This window comes from Lepidothrix coronata, unplaced genomic scaffold (assembly GCF_001604755.1).
Source record: "Lepidothrix coronata isolate B3197 unplaced genomic scaffold, Lepidothrix_coronata-1.0 Scaffold17, whole genome shotgun sequence".
Taxonomy (NCBI): Eukaryota; Metazoa; Chordata; class Aves; order Passeriformes; family Pipridae; genus Lepidothrix; species Lepidothrix coronata.
The window spans coordinates 906,129-933,180 of record NW_016690197.1 but is presented as its reverse complement, the minus strand read 5'-3'; the positions used below and the strand labels follow the sequence as shown (position 1 = coordinate 933,180).

At 41.6% G+C, this 27,052-nt stretch overlaps 1 protein-coding gene across 3 annotated transcripts in view; it reads left to right on the top strand.

Annotated features, from left to right (window-relative positions):
• Positions 1 to 10: 10 nt before the first annotated feature.
• Positions 11 to 27,052, top strand: part of GRID1 (glutamate ionotropic receptor delta type subunit 1) — a 516,037-nt gene continuing 488,995 nt past the window's right edge. For all 3 annotated transcript variants that reach the window (XM_017807171.1, XM_017807170.1, XM_017807169.1), the window contains exons 1-2: positions 11 to 300; positions 2,403 to 2,558. In XM_017807171.1, the coding sequence (XP_017662660.1) occupies positions 222 to 300; positions 2,403 to 2,558 (235 nt within the window). In that variant the 5' untranslated portion in view covers positions 11 to 221. The remainder of the gene's footprint in view (positions 301 to 2,402; positions 2,559 to 27,052) is intronic.

The following is a 27,052-nucleotide window of genomic DNA, read 5'->3' as shown; positions in this document are numbered from 1 at the left end:
CCCCCCCCCTCCGCCTGTCCCCATCGCCCGTTTTTGCTCGATTTTGGGAAATTCTTGGGTCGCTGCAGGAATTCGGGATTTTTTTCTGAGAGGGGGGTGTTTGGGTATCTCTCCCCGGCGTCCGCTGCCTTGCTCCACCTGCCCTTGCGCCTTTTTTCTTCTTTTCCCCTGTCTGTCTCTCCCACCAAACCCGGGCTGATGTGCTGTGCGAGAGGCTGGAAATGGAAGTGTTGATGCTCTGGCTTTTCCCCTGGATATTTCAGTGCGTTTCGGTGCGGGCGGACTCCATCATCCACATTGGTAAGACAGGGAACGGGGGGGGTTGGAGAGAGACGCGGTAGATATATAAATATATAAAGGGAGCATCTCGTTTAGCCGCGATAATGTCACGGGCAGCGGTTGAACCCAACTCCGTGGAGAGACAGAAGGAGGGATGGGGGAAAGGCGGCTGAATTCCCCACCCGGCTCTCCCTGATTGTAAAGTTAGGGGCGAAATGCCGCCTGTTTGCCCGGCCAGGAGCGGGCAGGGGACCCGCCGGGGCCGCCGCTGCGGTCTCCCATGTGCCTGGGGAGTCTGTGCTTGGACCTGTTTGCGTGGAAAGGCTTTCTTCCCCCCACCCCCCGCCTCCTCGCCACCGAAAACAAACAACCGCCCCCATCACCCGAGCAGGAGAGAGGCATAATCTGAACGTGCTCACAGGGAAAACTTTCGGGGAGATAATCCCCCGGTTTGCATCCCCTGTCGTAGCAGGTGTCAGCCGAGCCGGAATGCGGAGGGGGGGAACTTGGCTGGTAAAGGGTTAGAAAGGCGAGCTTTGCAGCGGCTCTGTGTGTGCGTGTGTGTCTATGCGCGCAACTGTTGTGGTTTGAATAAGATCTCATTGAAACCCCTGGGCAGCAAGAAGGCTGGATCATCAGTGGGAGGAAGAGAGGGATGAATAAGAGGCTAAGGAAAGGCTGATGTGAACTTTTATGGCTTCTGGGAGCAAGGCATGGTGATGTCCGCGGGAAGCCTGGCAAGCAAAAGCGAGGCTCTGCAGTCACCTTTTGGCTGGCGTTGAAAGGTACCAGCAGGAACGAAAATGAGGATGTTTAGGGGTGGAGAGGGGGGAGAGAATCACTTGTGGAGGATGATAGAGGAGGAGACGGGAGTACGGCCGCGAAATTAAAAGCCGTAATTCCCACCAGCCTTTCGGGGAGGATGAGAGATCAAAAAAAGGAGGGGGCCGGGGCAGGAGCCATCCTGGTGAGGGGAGGCTCCACTGAGACGGGAGGAAACTCTCCTGTCGACCCGGGGCGAGGAAAGGGAGAGGGGGACCAGCCCTGTAACAAGTTTTCCGGCACGGACAGCTCCGGAGCAGGCGGAGGAGGCTCCGGTCATCGCCGCTCGCCTCCGGAGCCTGGGGGCGCAGCCAAGGCAGACAGCATTGCGGAGCCATTAAGGAGACGGGGTCAGCCCTGACCGCAGCGGAGGTCTCCGGCCCAGGGACACTCCCCAGGGAAGGGCAGACCCCGGCGGCACCGGGACCAGCCCCGCGAGGAGGCAGGGAGGCGGCCTTGGAGAAGTGCCCTGGCCGGGGGCAGAGGGGTGGGCGAAACAACCTCCGCGGGTCTTCCCCTCGGCCCCGCTTCTCTTGAGCGTGGACGGTGTCACCTCGGCTTCTCCCCGCACGAACTTCGGCCCCAGTAGTGTTTGCTAAGTGCTGGCAGAAATAGCGGTCCGGTGGGCAGGAGCGAGGAGCTGCTGTGTGCACGGCTCTGATTTCACACGGGCAGTGCACAGGCACGCACGGTGTGAATCAGCAGGACTTTTCCAGGCTGGGGAATAACGTTTTTTTTGCTTGTTTTGTTGCCAGCTCTAAAGATCTCCCACCGCCGCGTACAGCAGGGCAGTAAGCCTGGCGTGGGCACACACACGCTCCGTAGAGAGGGATTTTATGTAACACACATCGCCAGATGTTTTCACGTTAACTGCATAAACAGGACAGTAAAATTACAGCTTTCAGGTTGCTGGACGCAAATCCTGACTTGACGTTTGTGCGTGCTTGTAAGCTTCAATAAAACTGCGGCCTGAAAGGCGGCATCCCAGGAGCGGCGAAGCAGAGCGAGCAAAAAGTTGGTGGAGTTCCCAAGCCTGCTCCCTTTCTCATCACTGGCGAAGCGAGTCCCTCACGCCGGCGTGGCTGCGGTTCAGGGCTCCGTAAATGGCCCGGAGGAATACTGAGCCTCCCCGTGCCCGACCGCCCCCTCGTGTGTCCCGGCCCCGATGCCCCGGGAATGCCCTGCCTGGCACCGTGCGAGCCGGCCCGGAGGGGAGCGGGGGCTCTGGGTTGGCGGGCGGGCCGAGCTGGTGATGAGCGGGGCCGAACCCTCCTCACCCTCTGCCGCCTTCCTCCCCTCAGGTGCCATTTTCGAGGGCAATGCTGCCAAGGACGACGAGGTGTTCAAGCAGGCGGTGTCGGATCTGAACCTCAATGACGACATCCTCCAGAGCGAGAAAATCACTTACTCCATCAAGCTCATAGAGGCCAACAACCCCTTCCATGCGGTGCAGGAAGGTGAGCGCCCCGGGCGGCACCCACGGGGCGGGCGGGGCTGGGTGCGGGAAGGGGATGGGGCTGGAGGGGGACTGTCTCGTCCCGGCGGCGCGGAGGGGGCGTCAGCGCCGGGGACAGCCCAGACCTGTCCTGGCGCTCGGCTGGAAACTTTCCTTCGGTCGGGGGTCGGCGCTGTCTTACAAGGAAAGGGGAGGGACGGCGCGGTGCGGTGGCGGCGGCGCCGAGTCCAGCCCAGCTCAGCCGGCCGTGCGGCGAGAGCAGCCCGGGTTGGGAGAGAGGGCAGGGCAGGGCATGGGGGGCTCCGCATCGCTCCTGGATCCGCAAGCGCCCCCTCTCTCTGCCGCTGCGGAGGGAAGGCCGGGCCCTGGCCCCCACCGCCGCCCCCGATCCCCCAGCAGGGACGCGGCGGGACAGGGCAGGCGAGAGGGTCCCGCCCGGAGGAGAGGGGGTCGTGCGGCACCGAGGGGCGGGGCAGGGGGATGCCGCGCTTGCGGGAGCGGCCGCGGATGGTGGCGGGGCGTCTCTCCCCGAGCATCCGCCCCTGCTCCCCCGAGGGGACACAGAGACGGGGGCAGCACGGAGCTCCATCCCGGGGAGCTGGGGAAAGGGCAAGGGAGCCGGCTGGAAACCTGCCCAGAGTATACGAGTTCTGACAAGTCCCTACGTGGGTAAATAATTTCAATTAGATCTTTTGCAAAAGGGAAACGTTTAAATTAATCAGCTTGCCTTTACAAATAAGACTTTAAAAAGATATTATTTGTGATTTAATGAAGGGAAGGTTAATTATGGCCTAGGTTATTTCAGAAGCTGCGTTTTTCAGTAGTAATTATTCTAGAAACAGAGAGCTATTTATATATCCAGACTAGAATATTTAAAAAAAATGATTCATCACCAGCCTTACCCTTAGTTTTACAGAGCACAGTGAATCTTTCCCGGTATGAAAATTTGCATTAATCCATATGTATTTATGTCTAAGTTGTGTACATGCAAATTATGGCTACAAAATTACATCAAATGTTAATTTTCATGAACTCTGAACAATTTCTTTAGCTATCTCTTTTCCTCAGAGTAAGTGCTAGTTAATATCATGCACATTCAGGAGAAATAGCAGTAGATATCTTTTCAAGGGCCTCATCCCATTGACAGTAGGATTCCTCCTGCTGCTCTGAAAGCTTATCAAGGTGGTATAAAAATAATCTTTATGAAATGGGAAGAAGGGGACTTTAAAACAAAACTCCACCCACATATTCAGACATCAGAGGAAAATAAAAGTCTCGAAATAATGGCGGGTTGATTTACTGGCAAAGAATAACTGAACAACTGGATCGTCTTACATTTGCAAAAAGCTCAGTGTCCTATATTGGAGCTTATTCATATTCATGGAAGTGACAGTAGTTGGCTGGCTGAACAATTGCTTTCAACAATGTCTCTTCTCAGAAGTTAAACTTTATGAAACAATTTTGAATGCCCAAAGATCTGAGCTGACAGTCTGGTGGATGGGGTCTCTGCTCAGTTTTGTTGAAAGCAGAAAAGCATGACCCACTGGAGGATTCTTCTTGATCTAGGTTTTTTTTTGTTTGCTTTTTTTTTTTTTTTATTTAGTTGTTTGCTAAACTTGAAGACTGGTAGTACTGCGTTTTTGAAGCCTATCTGGAAAATAAATTTTCCCTGTTGAAATTCTCTGCGGCATCCACAGAAAAGAATCTGGTCAGATTTTCAAGCTTTTTGGCATAGAATCTTTGTGCTACCTCAAAATATGTAAATGAAGATGTTTTCTACTGTCCCTTCCAAGATGTTCTTTCAGGACTCACATGCCCATTGCAGCTAGAAATGCTCACTGATGAACTGATACAATGCTTGGACAATTAAGGAAGTGGTTGACGAAGGTTCGCAATTCCAAAAAAAACTTATTCTCCATCACTACTTCATTAAGGCACATCAAGGTGTCTTCTTTTGGGAGGACTATGAAATGATCCTATCTGCAAGCCAAAGCTTGCCACAATGGGAGAGCTAAGCAAAGAGTGTCAGACTTTGCTCAATTTCCTGGCTTGCTTTATTGGCTTAGGTCTTTATTTTCTTTACTTTACATTTAATTTCCTACTTTAGAAATCATTATACACCATGCTGACAGAATGATCCACGGCGTGTCCAAGTTGCTGATCTGTTCTTACCGAGCCGTGTCGCACTGCCCAGTGTTACTTGGTGTTGTTCTGACTATTCCAAATCTCGCTGTATCTCACCCTACAGATGTCCTGCTCATTTTGGTAAAATGTTGCATGTAGTAGTCAAAATAACCTGGAGCAAATCCACCGCCCAGACTGCTCACACAATCTTGCTGCTGCTACGTAAAATGCCCTGACATCCACATTATTCTTCTGCAGCGTCTTTCCAAGCAGCACCATGGAAATCAATGTTGCAAGCCTTAGTTTCATAAGGATGGAACTTTTCATAGTAAAAACCAATTTGGAATAAAAATAGACCATTGTGATACTACTACCAGAATAGTTCACATGAACAAACCAATCACAAATATTGCTTATATTTGAGTTGTCTTTTGCACAATCTTTTGAGACAACATCGTAAATTATTTCTTAAGTCTTCTTAAAAGAGTGCTGCAAGCAAGGGCCTTTATTTCAATGATTTTGTGCTGGTGAAATGATGGAGAGTCACCACTCCCTGTAACAAGGTCTATTACACAATAATGAAACTTTAAATACTGATGGAGTAACACGTATTTGACCTGGTATTTATTGTGCAGTTGGAGAACGTCTGCATGGGTGGGAAGCATGGAAGGGTAGCACCTGCAGGGTTTTCTCAGCAGAAGTAGTGCATTCACAGAACAAAAGACCAAAGAGAAGACACCTTGCTTTGTATAGAGAGTAGTTTTCAGTGCTGGATAGTGCTGAGAAGTGTTGCAAGATTTAAAAAAAACCCAACAAAACCAACAACAAACCACATAAAAAAACTGTAGGAACTTCGCTTTGGGGAGAGAAGGGCACTATTGTGATAATCTCTGATGACTGAATTAGGTAAATGAAATTCAGATGCTTTTTCTTCAAAGTCTTGGTGGATCCTCATGTTAATGGTAGCCAGGTGCCAGTGAACAGTAATTAACAAAAGGTGTAAATTTTGTTTCATTCTTCGTTTTTCATTTTAATATATATTGCATAAACAAGATCCTGTTGTGCTGATAAATAATGAGATTATTTTGGCCCCATCGAAGTCATTCTATAACAAAGTGTGGCAAATGGGTGGAAGGAAATCCAGTGGCAAGGGATGTAACAGTAAAGAATAAGCAGACCCTGGTGTATGCATAAAATAGGACTGTCTTATCTGCCCTTGTAAGCAATCATTGCATTTTGTAGAATATTGCTTTTATGTATGTGGCAATTACTTGAGGGACAAATTGTTTTCTCACTGACTGTCATGGGAGGAAAAACACGTGGGGAATCATTGTTCTTCTCATAAGATTTAGAGAAATGAGCTCAAATCCCAAACATGAAGTTAAACTGTATCCTTGCTTCCACAAGAGCTGTGTGCTCTGTTTCAGTTAAGTGATTGCAATGTGAGGTCAGAAGTGCCTGTGTGTGTGTGTAGTGTGTATTTAAGCTACTACTGTGGTAACCTTTTTGTGATTCAAGGATTCAAATAATCTCAAAGCTGTGAGAAAATTTGAAGCTTTCGGTTCAGATTGGGATTTTTGAGCCTGCCATTGGCGTTGAAAAGGGACTGTGTGTATGACATATGGGTGGCAAACAGGTTTCCAGATGGGCTTGAAAACATGATGACATGTTTAAACTAAAAAAAACAAACAGAATTAACGTGTAAGTTTTTAACATGATGCTTTTGAAGGGGGCATAATTAGCTGTCGGTCAAAACTGGGGCATAAGAAAGCTAATACTTAACATTTGTAGTGCCCTTAGGAGAGTGGATACAAAGGAGACTGTTATTCAGAAACTGCAAAACTTTCAAACCCTGTTTCTCAGCGGATGGTGCTTACATATCTATGGAGCTGAAACTTGCTGTTCTCTCTGCATAGCAATTTCAAATGAATTGTTTCTAATTTGGGCAGCCTTGTATGTGTGCTTGTTGATGTTAAAATGCTGTCAGTTCTGCAAACCAGAACAAATTTGGAAAACCAGAATGTGATTTGAGATCAAGAATGATGTTCCATAAATGGGTTTATTGTCAGCCCTATACATACTGCTGTGGTTTCAGAGCAACTCAGAGCTGATAACTTTTTGGGTGTCTGTGTTGTATACCACTGAGTGAATCTGATCTGTTCTCCTAGTCTGCAGCACGTGGTGCCGATACATACAAATAGAATAGAATAGACAGGATAGACCATTTCAGTTGGAAGTGATGTACAACGATCATCTAGTCCAACTGCCTGAATAATTCAGGGCTCACCAAAAGTTCAAGCATGTTTTTAAGAGCAATGTCCAAATGTCTCTTACAACAGTGACAGACTTGTGGCATCAAGCAGCTCTCTAGAAAGGCTGTTCTAGTGTTTGACCACCCTCTTAGTAAAGAAATGCTTTCTCATGTCCAGTCTAAACTTTTCCTGGCTCGGATTTGAACCATCCGAACACATCCTATCACAGGATCCCAGGGAGAAGAGATCAGCTCATGGTTTCTAATCCATTTTTTCTTAGCACATATATTTCATGTTAGTATCACAGTTTCTTTCGAAAAGTTTTCGTTTTTTTCATGGGGTATAAATTGATCAATATGTAGATAACTGAGATGAAATACAGACCTGGAGAACGGAACTCAGCAGCTCTATTGCTATTTACATTTATTTGTGAAATATTACATTTACAAATTAATTTTTTTTTTTTAAACAAACAAATCTTTACTGATTTGACTGCGCTAGATTGGGAAACTTGGTTCACAGATAGAAATTATAGACTGAACCTAGATTTTTAAAGTAAAACATAAAAAAAATATAAAATCCCATCTTTGCCAGAATTGCAAAGGATTGGTTTATACTGATGTAGTCAGTTTTTCTCCAATATTTTCTCTTGAGCCTTTCACTGTCAGGTAACTCCCTTTATCTGCTCTTCTTCCATGGTTTGCTGGTGCACAAGTTTCACACTGCTTTCATCAGGGTGCGAGGTCTTGTTTGGAATTTTGCACTCTGAACTCTCTGGAAAAGCACGTATTGTTACATACTTTCTTTTCCTAAATTCAATCTCAGCTTTCAACACTTTTTAAAAACCAACCAGAAAGAGTGTAGTTGGGGGCTCCTTCCCATGGTCAGAGAGGCCTTGCCGTGCAACTACACATTTTTTCTACTAGTTTGCTGCATTGAAAAGCTGTTGCTCAGTGGGGTGAATGGGTTTAACAGTTTTACCTCCTTGTGCCCTCTGAGATCAGCCAACGACTTGTCAAGGACTGCCACAGTGAAGACATCTGTGACACTGTCACCTCATTGTGCTTGTGTTTTCAGGCTCTACAGTTGCATGTTTCATTGTATTATGAAAGTGTTTTCCTGAGCTAAAGAAAACAGCAAATTAAAATGCCCATCTCTTCCCATTCTTGTAGTTTTATTATGCTGAAAGCAAAGACCTGCAGTAGGAAGAAAAGGAGTGATAGCCTATGGAGTCTTTTGGGTGCTGAGGATGAAGGCAGGCTACACACTATGGGGCAAACATCCAAAGATGTTACTTTGTAGCCAACAGCTATTCAGGTTCTGGTCACAGATTAACTGCAGGTGCAAAATACTTGGTTCTTTTGGGAGGAATTCCCAGCAGACATATCCCCAGTACAGCTTGGGTGTTTTACAGGCTGTGCCAGGGTTAGTTCCACCCCAGCCACGTGCTCTGCTTTTATGGAGGCTCCAATCATTTCAGGCTGGGGCTGAGCTTCCCAGAGCTCAGTGTCACACTCAGTGTGAGACAGTGTCACACATCTGGGTGCAGCAGTGAGGGGAAGAGGATGTGGTGCTGTGGGGTCACAGCTTAGCATCCCAAGGTAGCCAGAGTCTTTTCTGTGGAAACACCACCAGTGTGGGTGGGACCTGATCAGGGCATAGAGTCCTTTCTCAACCTGGAGGATGCTGGTGGTGAAGTGGCCATGGGAGGTACCTCAGCACTGCTTGCTGTGGGGTATCAGGGTATCCCTTGTTATTTTCATGCTTTGCAGTTAAAAGACTTTTAGTCTAAAAGAGTTTTTATTTTTTTCACTTCATCTGCATCACAGGTTAAACTCAATTCTTCTCTCTTTTCTGTTTGCAGACTTGCTAATACCTTTATTTCTGTGTTGGTTGTGGGTCACCCATATGTTCTAAGGGTCTCATATAAAAGAGAAACTGGAGGTTGGGCTACAGTTCTTTTTTAGTACCTAATGGACTTTCCCACTGATCCTGCTGCTGATGCTGCTCATTTACCAAGGAGCTGCAGTTGTTTTTTTTTATTCTGGGGTTTCATTATGGACAATATGCTACATCATTAACTAGTATGCTGAAAATTATCCCAAAAGTTCAGAAAGAAACGCTGTTCATAAAAGCGTCAGTGAACGTGTTTCGGGATTAAAGATTTCCTTTATGGTTCTCTTATTTATTAATTAATTTATTTTCTAAAGAAAAAAGATTTCTGAGTGTTTGTTTGTCTGTGGCAGCTGTTCTCAGTCATTAATGTGGAGGAGGATGTGTGAATGTGAAATGAGTATACAAAACCGCCTCAGCCTGATCTAGTTAAGATGATGGCCCAAGACAAGGCTGTGAAATACAATCTGTATATATGCATACACATGCTGGCCCATATACTCCATACAAATAACTTAATTGCTAGACTTACTGTAGTGTGTCCAGCAGGGAATATGCCTTGAGCCTTTCTCTGTTCAGAATCTTCAAGCCTACAGATGATTAGGGGATTGACTATCTAAGTATTACATTTTAAATTGCATCTTCACACTTGCTGAATGAGATGAATTTAATATTTTGATGTGATTTATCATGCTAAGCTTGAGCCACGCAGTGAAAGGAGTTAAAGCTACGCTTTCCTTGAACAGAGGGGATATTATCATGTTTATTAAACTGTCCATAGTTACCATCGTTGTTTACTGGAAGGAAAACAAAACAAAGACTCAAAGCTCAGTTATACAACTGTAATAGTGCCTGACTGTAAGACTACAGCACACTAAGACTGTGGCTGAAACAGTTACTTTGGATTTAACTTTTCGTCATTTCAGAGCAACCACAGTCAAACTCATTTTTTAGGCAAAGATCAAAATGTTTCTTATACTTTTTATTCATAATAAATTTCCTCCGAGGGGAATTCCTGCTGTGTCTTTGTCTCTGTCATCTCATGCTTAAAGGTGTTTTTTTCAATTTACCCCTCAGGAAAAAAATTACTTAGATTGTATTGTTGGAATCATGATGCTGTGGGAGCCTTGTAATTATAGGAAATTAAACTTTTTTTTTAAACTTGAAAATATCTGTGTTTAACTGACAGTACCCTGTTAGAAATGACCCCCTCAGGTCTTGCTTTTCTGGCAAGAGGTTTTTCCATAATTTTCAGTTATTTGAGTTGTTATATACTTTCTTTTTCCTAAGTTCATTTGAAAAATGATTTACATGTTAAATTTCACCTTTTTTTATGTAATAGTACTTGCAATGATTTTTTTACATATGGAAATACTGTGTGGTGCTTTCCATTTGGACACCTGTTGAAGGTGGCCAGATTTCAGACTGAGAAATGAAACATGTTATGTACAGGGCACACACAGGTTATGCAGTGTACATTAGATTACCTGACACAGAAATGTGTCAGCTCTGAGGCTGAAATCCTGGGTGTCATCCTGAGAATCCTTTCCACTTCTCTCTTCACTGAGGAACGGGAGCAGCTGAGGCTGATCCTTAGTGTAGCTCTTTTGTTATCAGGATTCTTGCTGATGAGAAAATTGAAGTGAGACCATTAAATAGCATGCAACATTTTGAGAACCTCATTTTATATCGTATGTAGATCTGTAATCATTTCAAAGGCAGATAATAACGATATGCTAATATGCCAAGTTTTCTTTCATTTACATAACTTTCAGGCAATAAATATCTGAAATGAGAACTATGTTGAAAGGATTTCTTTTATGTTTTTCCTAATAGCTTGCATTTAATTATAATTTGGAGACCCGATTGCTGTGTTTGAAAGAGTGTTCAGGTCTGTGGGTTTGGAGAGCTTTTTACAGCCCGAAAGGTTTGTCTGATCAGGAAGCAGCTGTCTGTGCTAGCACAGCCTTTGTGAAATTCCAGTCCTTTGACCCTGTTGTGACATCTTGGTGCCCGTCTGTGTTTCTCCTTTGGCCTTTCATATATTTAGTTTTGCAGTAAGAATACTGGAAAGCACTACCAGCCAGTCCTTAAAGGTAGAAAGAACCAAGAGGCATTAATTTCAAGTGCTGTTTGGCTGCATTAAAACACACAGCAGGGTTTCTACTGCTTGACCTCACTGAGAACTATTCCCTTAGCAACCTTTCATAGAGGGAGTAAAAGGACAGTAAGAAAACGATTCCCTCCTCTTCCTCCCCCATATTCAAGAGAAATAATATCTAAGAAATTAATTTCTTTCTTATAAATACGCCAGTCTCAAACCAAAAAACTCCCAGAGGGCCCAAGCTTTCATTAAGTATCCTGTTTCTCAGTCCAGTCATTTAATCCTCTGCTTTTTAACTTACTTATCTGAGTCTTAGAGATTTTAACTAGTAGCACTGCTGATGGAATGCTTTCCATATCCTCAAAATCTCATTGACAATCTGGTTTGTTCTGATTTAGAAATTGAATAAAAGGATTTTCCATAAAAGTGAATGTTTGTGAAGTTAATGAGAATTGCCTTTGTCAGTGGGTAAATAACTCTACTTTATACTATTACTAGATGTTTAGGAAACATCAATTGTTTGTTGCTTGATAATACTTTCAATAGAAAAACTGTGTAACAATCTAGAGCACTTCCACAGCCCTTTGTCTTCTTAACCTCTCTGCTCCTGGATAAAGGTAAAACTTGTGATGGTGGAAGGAGGAATTGACTTATGGAACGAGAGCTTCTCAGTGTCTTTTAGTGTTTGCAAACCTTTGACTTAATCTTTACATTTATTTTAAAAATGGTTTAGAATGCCAAGGTATAAATTGAACATTGCCTTGTGTGAAATATTAGCTGCACTTTGATAGAAAGGATTGATGATTCGCCCATTTGTTATCCTAGTTGAGAGTATTTTTGGAATGAGAACCATTCCATGAGAGGCTAAGACACTAAGAGAAAAGGAACGTAGGATGTGTTGTCTGCAAGGGTCAAACCATAAAGGGCTAGGGTGTTGAAGTGCACAAAAAATAAAAGGGAGCAACCCAATGATCTGCTTTATTTTTACTGAAACTTTTTTTTCTTTTATTTGCTTTTACCTTGCTTTTGTCCTGAAGTTCTTCAGTTACTGTGGAAGTAACACCGTTTCTGACGTAGGTAGGATTTAGTGACCCACAGAAACAGAAGAAGCTTGCTCTTCCTCTGGTCTGAGCAAGATGCTTGCACAGTACGGGTCTGGATTTTTAAAGAGGCTGGAGTAGGGCAGGGGTACCACAGCTTTAGCCAAGGAATCATTTTGCAAGTAATCAGCTCATGGCAGGCATTTCACTTTCCAAGAAAAGAAAAAGAATTTCCAAAGTCTGCTCAGAGGACAAGATTGGGAAAGATATAGTCCACCAGAAGTCAAAGTTGACTAAACCTCAGCTTGCAGAAAGCCATTTGCCCAGGACAGCTTGAAATAAGAGTGCCTATATCTGGGTTAAAGTGTTGTATAGTCCACATAAAAAGTGATTTCATGTTTCAGCACTACCTAGGTTGTTGTTTTTTTTCTTTAAAAGGCCCCCAACAAATTTTAAGGGAGCTGGTGGACTATGTGTGGTAACTCTTAGAACATTTGGATGGAAGGTCTTGAAGCAAGGCTTCTAGACAAGCAGTATCCTCAGCCATGAGTTAGTGCACCTGTTAAATGTGTTAGAGTGCTTTGACAGCCAGTGGACTCTTCCCTTGCCTCTGGATGGGTACTCACAAGTCAGCAGCACAGGGAAGCAGAGGTGCTGTTGTCAAGCACAATTAGAGACAGCCTCCTTAAAGTGGGTGACTGGAGGAATCTTCCTCTCCCTTCTCTGCCTGTGGCAGGCAGGGTGTGGAAAGCTTGGTTCACAAATTGGTTTCTAAAGACCTAATGTCTTGTCATGTGTAGAGGGTGGTTTACAGTTTTGTGACCATGGTGGGTTCTCTTTGCTTTTACACTTAAGAATATAATGTGATGTCAGGTAAAACTCAGAGTCATCTGGGCAATACAGTGACTACTGATACCTGATTCTTCCAGAATCAAATCTGCAATCCTAGTTCTCAAAAGGCATTTTACTGTCTTTTGTTAGACTAATTTTTCAGTAATCTAATATTTTTCTCAGGAAGGGTTTCCTTCTGTTATCCTTTTGGTTTGTTCTTTGTGTCTTATTGCCAAGTCAGGGATTGTACAGCTGTAGCTGGCATCTTTATGCTTGGGGTTCTTAACCAAAACTCCAGTTTCTCAAAGGCATATAGCTGGGGAGACGCAGACCACTGCCTGTGGTTCTACTTTTCAGAGCCACCTCATCTCTTCTAGCCATGCCCCATTTTGTATGGACAGCAGGTCCATCATTCTGCTTTCTGGTGAGATTTGTAAATGTAAATTGTTTCTCCAAATTCTGATGTCTTTTTTACCTGTTTTCTCTTGTTGGGCAGCATGGTGTTCCCCCCATACTTCCCTCTTCCCTGCCACTGCTCAATGCAATAGATTTTATGAACAGGCTTTTTGTGATTTGCTGGATTATTCTATTTCCACTGCATTTTAATCATCTTGATGACAACATCTGTTGGCAGCAGTACATAGCTGTTTTTTCCGAGTATATTCTAAGGTTTGTAAATTACTGTATCTACATGACACAACTAAGGTTTTGTCTTTTTCGTTTACGTTAAAAGAAGTGACACTGCGTTACAGAAGTGAAGAGTGTCTCTGTGAGACTTTACTGCCTTGCAGTGACCACCAGGGGAAACCTTTAACTTTGATGTAGCTTCCTCTGTGTTACCTGCTGCACTGGGCCTTGTATTACAGAATTAAGTCTCTCATCCTGCTTTCAGTGATGGGTGATCTTCCTCTCTCTCTTTTTTTTTTTTTTTTAAATTTTATTTTAGATTTTATCCTTTAAGGAAATGGAGAACACACATGGATAAGAAGCCAGTGGTGCTCCTTGAGGGCATCACAGTAGTCCTGAAGAATGACAAAATATCAGGAATGTAAAAATAAATTACAACAGTCCTCAGTTATATTTGCTATAGGGCTTTCTGTCAAGGTTAGCAGTTGAATGCATTCAGACTAAAATGGTCAAAAAACACTACATAAAATGCCCATAAACTAGAAGGCAGATTATGTATTGCCATAATTTTAAGGTATTTGTATATTCTTCCTTGTGTTAAGCATCTTCAAAGAGATGTTATTCTTTAGGCAACTCAATATGCAGAAAAGCAGTTGGTGGACATGCAAGAAATAGTTTGTGGATCAAAATCTGGTGTTCCTGTCCTGTTCCTGTTCCTGGTGGCAATGGGGCTCTAAAATGGATTTTGGTAACCCTGATAATCAGTTTTTTGTTGTTGCTGGTCTGCAGGGAGACTATTTGTAATCTGGAGTCTTGTCTCTTGCCTTGAGAGGGTTGTGTTGAGTCAGTGGAAGTGGCACATCTCCTAAAGAATGCTGTAAGAGGACAGTTTGAAGCAAGGTGTATGCCATGGTTTGGTTCTGAAATATATTTTCTCAGAAAAATAAATTAATAAGCTGTAACATGGTCTAATTGACAGAGAAATAAATTATTTTGGATCTCTTGTGTTTGTAAAAATAGAAAATGTGCTTTAAAATGTTGCTGTTCTTTTGTGCTTGTAGGGGAGAGAAGCTTACAGTCTGTAACTTGTGACAGACCTATAATGTAGAAAGTTGAGTTTATTTTTTTTTTCCCCTGTTTCAGAAATAGCACTGCTAAATTGCCCAGGGGTGTAGTTTAACTCTGTACAAAACCTGTGCATGGAGTGTAAGTTAACTGTAAAATTCATACACTGTAAAATGCAGCACATGAGCCCAGAGAACTATTGTACAAGGCCCTAGAGAAAAATACGTATCATACATGCACACAACACTTCATCTGGCTAAATTCAAGTTAAACTCAGTCTCAAGATGATCAAGGGACAGGCAGTGAGCCTGGATTGCTCAGTTCACTTTCTGGGACAATTGGGTGAACTAATAAGCTACAATTGTTCTCTCTGAGGTTGAAGAAGAAGTAGGAGGAGTGCAGAATAGCACAGTGACTGTCAGAAAGGCTCTGCTGGCTCCAGTGTCCCTGAAAAGGGCCTTAAGGCAAATTGAAGTCCTGTGTCGATTTGCCATTTAAATCGACATGTTCCCAGATACTTTCTTGGTGAGGTGTATCAGACTTAGGAAATACAAATAAATATATGCATTTAGAAAGTTCTGCCATATCGCCATCTCTTCAAGGTTGCCTTGAGCGTGTAATTTCCAAATATCTTGTCAGATTATCAGATTAACTAGGAAATAGCCACAGATCCTAGGGCCTTTGAAAAATGCACTTTGAAGCTAAGAATTTAAAGTGGTATCTTCAAGATTTAGCATGTTATTACAATAATGATAAATAGCTTGAGAATTGATGGAAAAACATATGATTCTGTTGATAAGATGCAAACAAGCTGAAGAAGCTTGTCTAAAGCTCAAATAAACATACATGAGAGAAAATGAAATTGTTCCTCAAAAAAGATCTATATATATATGTGAACTTTGCAGTCCTTTTATTTTATTTCAATATTTTTGCTGATGTTATATTTATTGAAAAAAAAAGGTCAAATTATTTTGGCTTTTGGTCAGAAAGTTTACTAACAGATATGACATTATCTTTGCAGACCTAGTTTGATCTTGGTCTCATAAATCTAATATTACAAAGTTGTGTGAGTTTCTTCATGAGAGGTTGCTAATATGAAGTGTGTCTTTCCAAGTGTTCTTTCCAAAAGATTGCCAGTTATCTTTTTTCCCCAGGGTATCCTTATTTGCAAATAATAGTTCCTGTGGGAAAGAGTGACCATCAATGTAATAGAGTGTTCACACTGCTTTAAAAAATTGTGCCCACGATGCATTCATCTAGAATAATATTGAGATTTAAGTTGAAGATGGGAAATATTTGCTGACAGGACTGGCCTCAAGGCATTCTTTTTTTCTTCCTAAATGCTGATAAAATTGCTTAAAATGTTCTTAAGGATATCAATGGCTGTCTCAAGATGGATATATTGGCTTAAAAAAGGATTATTCCATTCTCCCCATAATTACATTCTATTTTTGATGAGATTTTACAGGAAACTAATTTTATCTCCTTTTCTATATAAAACTATTAATATAGAAAGTAAACTTTTTGAGAGTATCAGTTATCTTGATACACTGAAAGGTCAGTTGGTTTTCTGGATGCTGGTCCTGGATTAAGTTTTAAGTTGTAGAAGTCTGACTCTAATTTTGGTTGCTGGTGAATGAAAACTCCTAGTTGAAAAGAAATGGGAGTCCCACTGAAGTTTCTCATATGTTTTCCAAGCTCTGATGTGTATAACATAGGAAGAAAGACAAAACTTTGTTTGTGACATCTGTTTGTGTCTTTGGGATTGAAGTTCCTCTTCCCGGTGCTCATGTAGTGTTATCACATAGTTCATGCCTCCTTCTGACCAAGAAGGGCCCAAGAAAGGATATTCTTCTTGAAACACAGCTTAAGGTGCATGGTAGTCTTTTACTTCATCCCTTGTTTTCTTTCCCTGCATTCTCATCTCTGGCATCCTTTGATCGCCCAAAGCACCAGAGGAAGCAATAAGATATTTGGTGTATTAATCTGGTACCTCTTGGTCAATTCTGTTATCACTCAACTGCATTTGCTTAAACCAGAGCTGGGTTAAACAAGATGTGGTCTTCAGAAGAAATTTTTCTCCCTGCTGTGACTGACTTCTTGATTGTATTTTCCTGTGAGTTCAGAGAACTGGAGTCAGTGACTCCAATGATCTCTCCAGCTTTGCCCCCCTGGCATGGACCATAAGTATAGAACTGTGGAATCATTTAGGTGGGAAAAGACCTTTAAGATCATTGACTTCAACCATAAAATGACAGTATGCTCATTGTCATTGACCTCATGTTTATTTTCCTTAAAATGGTCTGTTAAATCTTTATTTGTAGTACTGAGAGATCCTCTTATCACTAGCTAACTACAAGGACTAGAAGAATTGACTGGCATTCATGAATAATAAGCCATTATCTAAGTCCTGACAAGGAGAGGAACAACCCCCTTGAGTTTTGAAGTCTCAGTTCTTTCCTGTAGGGAAATAGAATGTGAAGGAGAACCCTCTGTCTTTGGAGGTATAAGCCTCAGAGACATAAAATGAAGAAAAGATTTCAGGATGTCTGACAACCATAAGTTCAAATATTGGCCTGTTTGCCAAGCATGACTGTTCCTCTGTCGTAGGGGAGACTAGAAATCTTTAGTGGCTGTAGTTGAGTGCTTGTAAACTGGTGAGTGATTATTTCGTCTTCTGTTTATACCATTCATCGAAGCAGTCTGGGTTGACAAGGCCAGGAAAATTCTCAAGGGTTTGCTGCTGTTAATGCAGTGTGTTACAATGGGATGTCTCTTGTACAACAATGTTTCTGAGTACTTCTAATATCACAGTCTCACTGAAGCACAGGGGTTGTCTATTCGTACCCATCTGCCTTATTTGAACTGATTGCAGCCAATTCCTTGGAAGTTCTTCCTTCTGTATCTTGTATGTGAACTTTTGAAGTTGACTGTATTTGTTGCCATTGATAGCAAACACTAGTTGGTTGATGATTTTGTAAAACCCCTGACCATTTACTTAAAAAAATAATAAATAAAGAATAAATTCTGGGAGTTTTTTGAGGAGCTCAACTTTGTACATAAATATGAATAAATCCCTCAAAGAAATCATTGTAGGTGAGAATGTTTTACTGCTCTAATTTATTAAATTTATTAGATGCTTTTGCAGCTTTTTTCAATTCATAGAAGCTTAGTATGAGAACCACAACTTGCTTTCTTTTTGTTTATAGATATCTGAAAGCACAACTTTTATAACCATCTGTAACCATGTGAACTTTTGCCTGGGTTGATCCTCAGCCAAGTTACAGCTGAGGTTCTAGACAACATGTAACCCCATGGCAACTCCTTGTTTTTACATAGTGAAAATCGGGCTCAGAATTTGTGCATAAAAAAGCTTTTCAGGCCCATGTGCAGTTAGTTCTGGCCTGTGATCAATACAGTGTAAATGCTGTGAACGTGAACCTGATCCAGTCCTGGGGTTACCTGTAAGTGGAGTCCCAGGCTTACTTCTACCATGCCACGTGTAGTACAGCTTGACACACTCATTGGATGTATTTCTTCTTTCCTTCCAAGTTAGCTTGGCTCTTCAGCCTCAGTCAGTGGGCCTCTTATACAGCAGAAAAAATCAACGGGTTTGTTGCTTATGCTTATTGCAGTCACTCGCAATCTTTTGCAGGTATTTCTGAAGTGTGATACTTGATCCTTCCACAGGCAGATCCTGCACACTTTTCACATGCATGGGATTAAAGGCAGGATGGCTCAAAGCACAGGCAAAGCAAGCAGCTCTGGGGCAAGTGACTGTAAGTGTAGCACCAGCTTTAGTTCTAGTGATGAATTTGGCTGCTCTGTGAAGCTTGCCAGCATTGCCACTGCCCCATGAGAAGGGCTGGGATTTGGGAAAGGTAGCTGTTGTTGGGGTCAGAGTAGGAGCACCTCTCCTCATATTTTCCATTTTCTCCCTGCTGACATCAGGAACAATAGGATCTGATCACCGGAGTGCACCACTGCTACTTCACCTTGTCCCTTTGTATTTATTTCCCATGGAAGAAACAGCAGGACTTGGCCAGAAATAACTTCTTATCCTTGTGGCATCAAAATTCCCTTCTGCTCAAACTTGGCCTGTGTGGGAATTGAGTCTCCATATTTCTGAAAGGTGCAGCCAATGGGAAAAGAATTTCAAGGGCAGAGCTGCACTATGAACAAAGTTGAAAGAATAATAAGTGTTCTCAGAGTTACAAACTCTTAGCTCAGACACAAGTGATCGTCTCACAGGTGGTGGTGTGCACAGCTGCTGATGGCTAAAGACAACCAGGGCTCTGCCACTGGAGGAACTGCTTCCAGCTAAGTCACAGCAGCCACAGTGTCTCAACAGACTTGTCTGATCTGTACAGACTTGAAGTGGTTCGTTTCTAAGGGAAAGAACAGCAGTCTGATATATGCTGTTCAATATAGGCAGAAAAATAAAGACTATACTGGGGGAAGTTATTTGCTGAAAATTGTTCAGTCACCTCTAGAAGAAATAGGCAATAAATCTGCTTGACTCTCTTCATTAAAACCCAAAACATCTGTTGCAACACTTCTTATGGTAACCGAAGTACATATTAAATCTGACTGTAAAAGTTATAGAAAACACAGCTTTAAAAATTTATTGCCTGTTTTACTAGTCATTGACAAATAATTCCTAAAAAGAGGCTTTAAAGGGTCTGAACTGTGGAGTTCAGAGATTTGTGTTTGAGAGTATCTGGCTCTTTCAAGGAGACTCTGCAGATTTATGATTGGTATCAGATGTTTTTCTGAGCTTGTAGCTGACTCTTACTAAAGAGTAAGCAAGAGCTAGCCAAGTAGGGACAATGATAGAATGAGAACAGAAAATTACCTACAAGAGTGTCCCAGGCTCTAGTGTCATCAGCTGTGCAGATGAAGCTTGGTATCCCTTCTCAAGAATATCCTTAAACTGTAACGAGAGAAAGGTTCTACTTACTCCAAATTGCCACACTGCATTTACTAATTTACTGAAGCTTCAGAAAGCGAATCTAGGGATGGATATGGCAAGAGATATGGCAGAGCTGCTGTTACTGGGGAGTACAAATCATACAGAAGGTAGGAGTTCCGAGGCTACACTTTCTTAATACACAGAAATGGTTACATGTAGCACAGAATGAATTCCATTGCGGATTAGAGATTCATCGTCAGTTTTTGAGCACTTTCAGCAACAAAATATAACAAAGGTTCTTTGAAAAGGCGTGTAGGCAATTTTTTCTCCTTTATCATGCTTCTGAGAAAATGTAAACCAGAAAATGCAAACAAAATTAACCCCACAACTGTTTTTTTAAAAATTCATTCAATGAGATTTGTGAAAGAGTGGTGGAAAAATCCTTTATTTCATCTTTGTTTCTTTGAAAGCTGAATAGAGTGCACTTTTTCTGCTACAGACTTCTTATTAAAAAAATTATTCCTGCCTCAGAATGTGTAATTTTTGGTGACAGTGATGTTTTCTGTTACCTCTGCTCACTCTTCCAAGTAAAATCTAAGGAAGCCCTTGCTGTCAGTGCAGATCCTTCTTGTGATAAGGAATATTTTTGCTCCAAAAACTAAGTAGCTAATCAGGCTTGGGCAGTGTCCGTAGGTAGAACCACTGCCATTTTTTAACTTCTGAAGTTCCTTTTGTGTTATATCTTGAGAACTAAATTTCCAGGGAACTGTTAAATCTTTTAGTGTAACCAGATATCTGACAACAGAGCCCTATTGTAACTTAGAAGATTTTAAAGTAAATGAAATGACTTTTACATAAAAACTTTGATGGGCTTTGCTGTCCCCATAGTCAGGGGTAGCTGGTGCCAGGGCTCATTTGGGCACATGCAGTGCTGTCCCATTGCTCCAGGACTGCCTGGCTGCAGACCCAGCTTTTCCCAAGGCACCTCCAAAGGCAGGGAGGCAGGAGAAGAGTGGTGGGACTGGCTCTGCTGCTTGGGCACCCAGCCAGGGGCTGCAGAGGCTTGCAGACAGTCAACCTCCAGAGATCTCTGGTCTGACTGTGGGCCAGTCACAAAAGGACCCTAACAAACTGTCCTTGGGACTCTTTTCGTCTAACGAGGGAGCAGAATATTTTGGATTGCTCATGACTGATTGATGTCTCAAAAATTTTTAGTGAAAATTCTGTATGTGTGGGCAAAATTCCCTTTTAACTTCAGTGAGGAAGCTACAAACTGAGGCAAACAAGTCCAAAAAGCTGAAATGTGAACCAATCAACTGGCCTATATTTCTCCACTTCTGTGAAATTCATCTATATATATGTGTATATCTATCTATCTGTCTGTCTAAAATAACTGCTTGCCATTAGGAAGATTATGTACACATTAGGGAACTCTTCCTTTTCTTTCTGAAAGGCTTTCTCTCCATTCCCAGCTGTTAGTTTGTTATGATAGAGTCAGTGTTCTTATTTTCTATTGTCTCTTATAAGATTTGAAGTTGTTTTCATGAAATTGTATTTTTTCTTTTTTCAGTAAAAGTTTCCTCTAAGATATATCTTGTTTTATGGCAAACCCAGCAGTTATAGGAATTTCTTCCTGAGATTCTTGCAGTTAGGACAGTTAGGACTTGAATCCCATGAGGAATTGCTGTGATGCTTAACTTCCTGTAAAGACAATTCCTGATGATTTGGTGTAACAGAAAGAAGGCATATTTCCATTCAGAGTACTTTTGTTCTCTTCATTTGTTCAGCCAAATGCTTCAGAAATAGCTGTGGTGCTTGGGTTTACCTCTGCAAGCCTGAGCTTTTTGATACCGAAAATTTTCTGTTCAGAAATGACTAATTAGCTAGAGGCTCAGAAGAAAATAAGGAGGTGTCAAATATGGTAAGCATATCTAGGGAGATTGCTGTGTGCCTGCCCTGTGTGTTTGATTAGGGAACACTTCTAAAGCATAGGAAATAGAGAAGCTGTGGTTCTTGCCTCTGATGGGAGGACTCAGAGATGGAGCTGTTAACTGCTCTAGAGACAGCACTGTGGATTTCCCCTTTTGAAAGAGTCTTGAGAGATAATTCTCCTTCCCCAGATCCCTGGTGACATGAAGGGCTCAGGAGTGTGTGTCTGACTTACAGCCCCTCAAAGCCTTCTTATCCGGTGGAAATCTTCCCAGGAGTCTCCATAAAGACACTTGAAAAGAACAGGAGATCACTGCTTGCACAGGGCCATAAGATCTCATGAAAAAGAAAAGCTTTGCACAGTAGAGGATTTTTCTTTTTCTTCATGTACCCCCTAATGACTGAAATCAGTAAAAAAACCCTCAAACTATAGCCTATCACACAACAAAGTAAAGGATTTGGCTTAGACAAAGTTTTTAGCTTGGCATAAAACTTCTTTGTGTTTTATATAATAGCTGTGTGTCACTGTGAAGGACTCTAAAAGGGCTTTTATCAAGAGGGGTTTAGATGAACACTAAAAGACAAGGTGATACTAGCACTGGCTTGTTTCACAGGTAGCCTTCGTTGTTTTAGCAATGTCAAAATTTCTTATAGCCCAGATGTTAGAGAAAGGTGGATAGGTACATGTAAATGCATTGATTGTTCAGGATGTTTACCAGTTTTGGGCTTGTCAGGCAGAGTTTAAAAGTCTCAATCTTTATCTGAAAAAAATGCAGTCACTTTCCAGTAAATCTGTATTTTCTTAACCAGAAATATTTTAGCTATTCTAGACCGTTTTATTGCCTATCACTGCATAGATACTGATAATATTGCTCTGTAATGATACAACCTTTCTTCTCTACCTACTTGTGAGGAGCATTGTGAGAATTAATTAACAAGTCCTGATAAGAATATTCAGCACACTCTTAAGCATTTTATTCAGGGAGATCTAGCCTTCGCTATGAGAACTTGAAATGCTTTTCTTTTCCCCATATGTATTAAAATAAAAGGTCAGGAAACAGTGTTGCACTGTTTGACACGAGGGATATGTGTTCAGATGGTGGGGTGGGGGTTGGCTGCTGCACCCCTTACTGGAGGCTGTCTCTGAAATTGCTGTTTTTATTGCCTTTTGATGGGTTTGCACTGAAAGTTTTCTGAGTGTAGCTGTCCCTTCTCTACTGGCATCAGACTTTGAAGCTCAAAGAGAAGTTGATAGCATGTCTTGTGAGAAAACCAGCAAGGTCCTGTCAAAACTGCAACCACCTGGTTGCATAGTGGTACCTATTTTGAGAATATTTGTCTGAGGGTTTATGAAGAACAACCAGTAATACTTTATTAGTTAGTTGATCACAAAAAATAGCGGGACTTCAGTTGCATATGGATCACCTTTATTTAAAATAACTCCCAGCTTTCCTAGTAATTATCCTTGGTCTTACCATTTTTTTTCTGGCTTTTCTTCGGTTACCAATGATCAGATAGAGTGTTTAGAAGATCTTTCTTCATTGGAAAACTTACTAAGTGACAGAGGTGGCAGGCTTTTGCATGGAAGGAATTTATATGGTATTAAGAAAAGTATGTTATTATTTACATCTTGAGAGAGGCAGTATCCTGTAATTTGATAAAAATTTTCTGACCAAGTCCATCAAGCCTTTCAATTCTTTTCTGTGACCTTTCTGTTGTCCCTTCAGTTTACAGTTGTCCTCAGAGAGCTATGTCAAGGCGTGGTTTGGCCTTGGAATCTGCCTGTAATTTTCTAAAGGGAAATAAATGAAGACTGCACCATTTCTGTTTACCTTGTAAACTGATCTTCATTTGCTACATATCTTTGATAGCTGCCAGAATGCATTTCCAGCTTCCTCGAAGGTTGAGTTTATCTCCCTTCAGATCTCATTATGTTCTGCAACTTTACTGCCTTAGGAAGCAAATATATATATATATATTTATATATGTTATTTCATCATGTTATTATTTTTCCTCTTTACAAACATCATTGCTTCTGTTTTCTCCCTTTCCTGAATGTGTGGATAACAGCAGTTTTCCAGAACACTTGCCTTGTATTCTTTAAATCACTGCACCACAAACAAGTTCCCTTTTTGGATGTATTGATGTCTCTTTGGACCCTCTTAGTCTTGTCATGCGTTCCTGCACCATGAAGTGCTTTCTTTAGGCTCATCCCTTTCCTTCCCTGCCACTCCAGACTTTACTGATTTTTTATTTTTTTTTCCTTTTTTTCCTCATCTGTCCCTTTCCCCTTTCTTCTCTGCCTTTACTTTTGGACTTCCCTTCTCTTCTATTTCTCCTACCAAGGCAGTCACAGTCACCACATGTTTGTGATGCAGGATGTCTGTTGCCTTAGTACTGTCAGAAAACTTATGTGAAAAGGAAAAGGACACAAACCCACAAATTGCTTAGAGGTGAGGGAAGCCAATGTGCAAGGGGTCCTTGTGTCAGAAGAAAATCCTTGTGTTCCTCACTCAGGAGAAATCTGAGGGCTTCACCCGGAGGAAAACATTTTCCACATACCTTTGCATTTTGTCCACATTCCTCTTAGACTAGATGGATAAAAAAAGCAGGAGCCGTTTAAACTGTCTTGGACCATCCAGGTCTCAAGATCATCACATGTGCACCTTTACTACAGCAATCATGGGTTCAGATTTTATATACCCTGATATCCATATTTTCTCCCTCTCTATCCGGGCTGTATTCCCATTTAAAGTGGAGGAACTGATACATCCCATACTTTAAGATTCTTTTTTCCCCCCCATCTGTGCATCATCACAGCTGGAACTCTAAAGGATACACTTCAAATGAGTGCTGAAATCTTACATTGTTTGCAGCAACAAACCCTACAGTCACAAAACCACTTCCATCATAGGCTCTAGCTCGGCTCTTGCCTCCCACTGAGTGCCATGGATTCCCCTTTCATTTTCATTGTTCATCTTTAAACAGCATATCTTGTCTGCAGACACAATGAGGAGACAAGCTCTTCAGAACTGTGTTTAATAATAATCATCCATTCTTCAGGCTATTCAGCATGAGTTGGTCAGTACTTTGGAATCTGTGTTTCTGTAGGAAAACAGTGGTGTTTCAAATGAACTTTATTTCAGAGAAGTCAGGTAAGGCAGTGCCTGTTTTCCAAACAGTGAGGGAAGTACTCCATATTAACTTGGCTGCGTGAATTTTATCAGCAAACATGAAATGCTCAATTATTCTCTGGGATTGAGGTGACTTGAATCTAGTACACTGAATCAGAAAGAATGAGGAGTGTTTGTTTTTATCTGGGGTGTACAGTGGTGGGGATCAAACCAGGACAGTGCTGTAGGGTCAAACTCTGCCAATCTCCAGTTTGTTTAAGAACATGGTGCTTGAGCAGGGTAGAGAGACATGGGATTTTGGTCTTCCTGATTTCAGTTCCCCTCTCTAAGCAGGGGTGGGGATTTCATACACTGTAGAAGGTGCATTTTGAGTACAATGGTCAGTAACTGAGAGGAACTTCTATTGTAGGGAGAGGAAGGAAGCTTTAGTTTGCTTTTTGTTTGCTACATTTGTCTGTGAACATTTTGTGAAGTAGGATGAGTTTGCTTAGATGGGGGACTAGACCAGTCACAAATGCTCTGTTCTTAACTGTGTAATTGGTAGTTGTTTGTTGATGAATTAGCTGCAAGTGGGACGTTCACAGTGGTTTGACTTACCAAACTCCAAGACTTTGATTCTCTGTATGTGTGAGACAAGCTTCCAGCTCTGTGTATTCCAGTGGCTTCAAGACAGCTGATTTGAAGTCTCTGTTAGTCAAAATGCATATTTAAAGGCGTTGTGCATCTGCAGACTAATGTTCTTAGTTTATTTGAGGCTCTGGAGTCAGTTTGTTGCCATAAAATGAGGGTTGTTTGCACGGTCTGGAAAATAACAGCTCCAGACCAATGCAGTCATTGTCATGTAGCTGCATTATGTGAAATTTATACTGTGCTTTCCAGTTTTCTGAAGATTTGTGTTGTTTCTGCAGGGAACAGCTTATAGAATCCAGTAGACATAAAAGAACTGTGGGAAATTAGAGTCACTGGGAGAGCATTTGTTCCCTCTTCCTGTGGTTTGATTCGCCTTGGTTTTCTGTCTGGGAGGGAAAAAATATGTACCACACTGCCATTGCTATACAATAATTCCTGCTGCTAAACGTGCAAGTTTGATGTGACACAGTCAGTATCGGGAGGATTATGATTTATATCATATTGTCCCTAAGCATGATTCTTTTGTATGTTTGTCTTGTTGGGTTTTGTTTTATAAATTTTTAGTGTCTTCTGTTTCTAGTCTTTCTATTAAAAACCAAAAATATTCTTCTGCATTTTTATGAAGACAGAGATAGGAAGGATATAATGAAAGTTTGTTTTCAAATACTTGTAATAGGCAGTGATCTCTATGCTTTTCTGTTTTTACAATTTAAGTTAAATTTAAGATTTCTGAAATATAAAAAAAAAATCTTACTTGCATTAATAGTAAGAAGGATAATAAAATGGGCATCTCCCTTAACCCAGGCCATTCTATTGAGTACCCACTTTAGGTTTCCACCAGAGATTCAAGATTTGTGTTTTGGATACCAAAACAGATTGACAGCTTGTGACATTATGACTTTTGGAAATATGGGCTTAAAGGTGCTTTCAGCGTTTTGGTTTTTTGTAGAGTATTCAGAAGATCCAAAGTCCTGAACTTACCTATTAAATTTAATTTTCTTTCATTGTTAGAAATATGGAAATGCATTAAGAATTCCACATAATGTCAGACTGCATGGCTATGGAAAACCAGCTTCTGCTCTTCATGTGAACTCTTGGTCAGATCCTGGCAGATTTTATACTTGGCAAAAACTGGAGTTTCAGGATAGAAGCAGAAAATGGGCAAATTTAGGATGAAATGCAAGAAATTTTTCACAGAAAGAAATGGAGTTAAAATGTAATGCTACATTTCTTGCAGTGCCTTCACACAAAATATTTTGACTTTTTACTTTTGGAAATTATGTCGTTCGGGGATGAACCCTAACAGTAGTTTATGTAAAACTGTGGTTGGAAAGTTTCTGTACCTTTGCCAACTTCCTTTTATCTCCAGCTATAAACATCCAGTCTATCCCAATGTTTGGCTCTAAGAACTCCCTAAACTAAAAGGAAATATTGTTGAAAGAATAAAAAATGTCAAATATGCCTTGCATTAAACATTCAGTCTTTAAGAAAAAAAAAAACTTTAAAGAAACCTACTTTTCCCCCCAGTGTTTTGGTCCTGTAGTGGATTTTTTGTTGTTGTTGTTTGGTTTTTTCTTTTTTTTTCTTTTTTTTTTTTTTTTAAACCTAGCTCCAGCTGTAATTCTAAGAGCTGTAACTGGTAAATAATCACCGGTAAATGAAATATCTCTGCATATTTCTGTACATGCAGACAGCCTGGCATTCTGATATTCCCTTCAGGGAGGGAATGCGTTGTGAGAAATCGAGTCTGCAAATTATCTGTCATAAAAATGCATTATTTCTGGCAAAGCTACAAATGGGGTGTCTGTGTTGATGCATGCCCACAGTGTCATTAACCATGTTCCTTAATAACCACTAATTAGCTTCACTGGAGCTCTGGTAGTCCAGATTAATTGCAGTGGGAGGGCCAAGGAGAACTAAGACTCTCCTTTATTTCACTGCTTTTATGGACTGG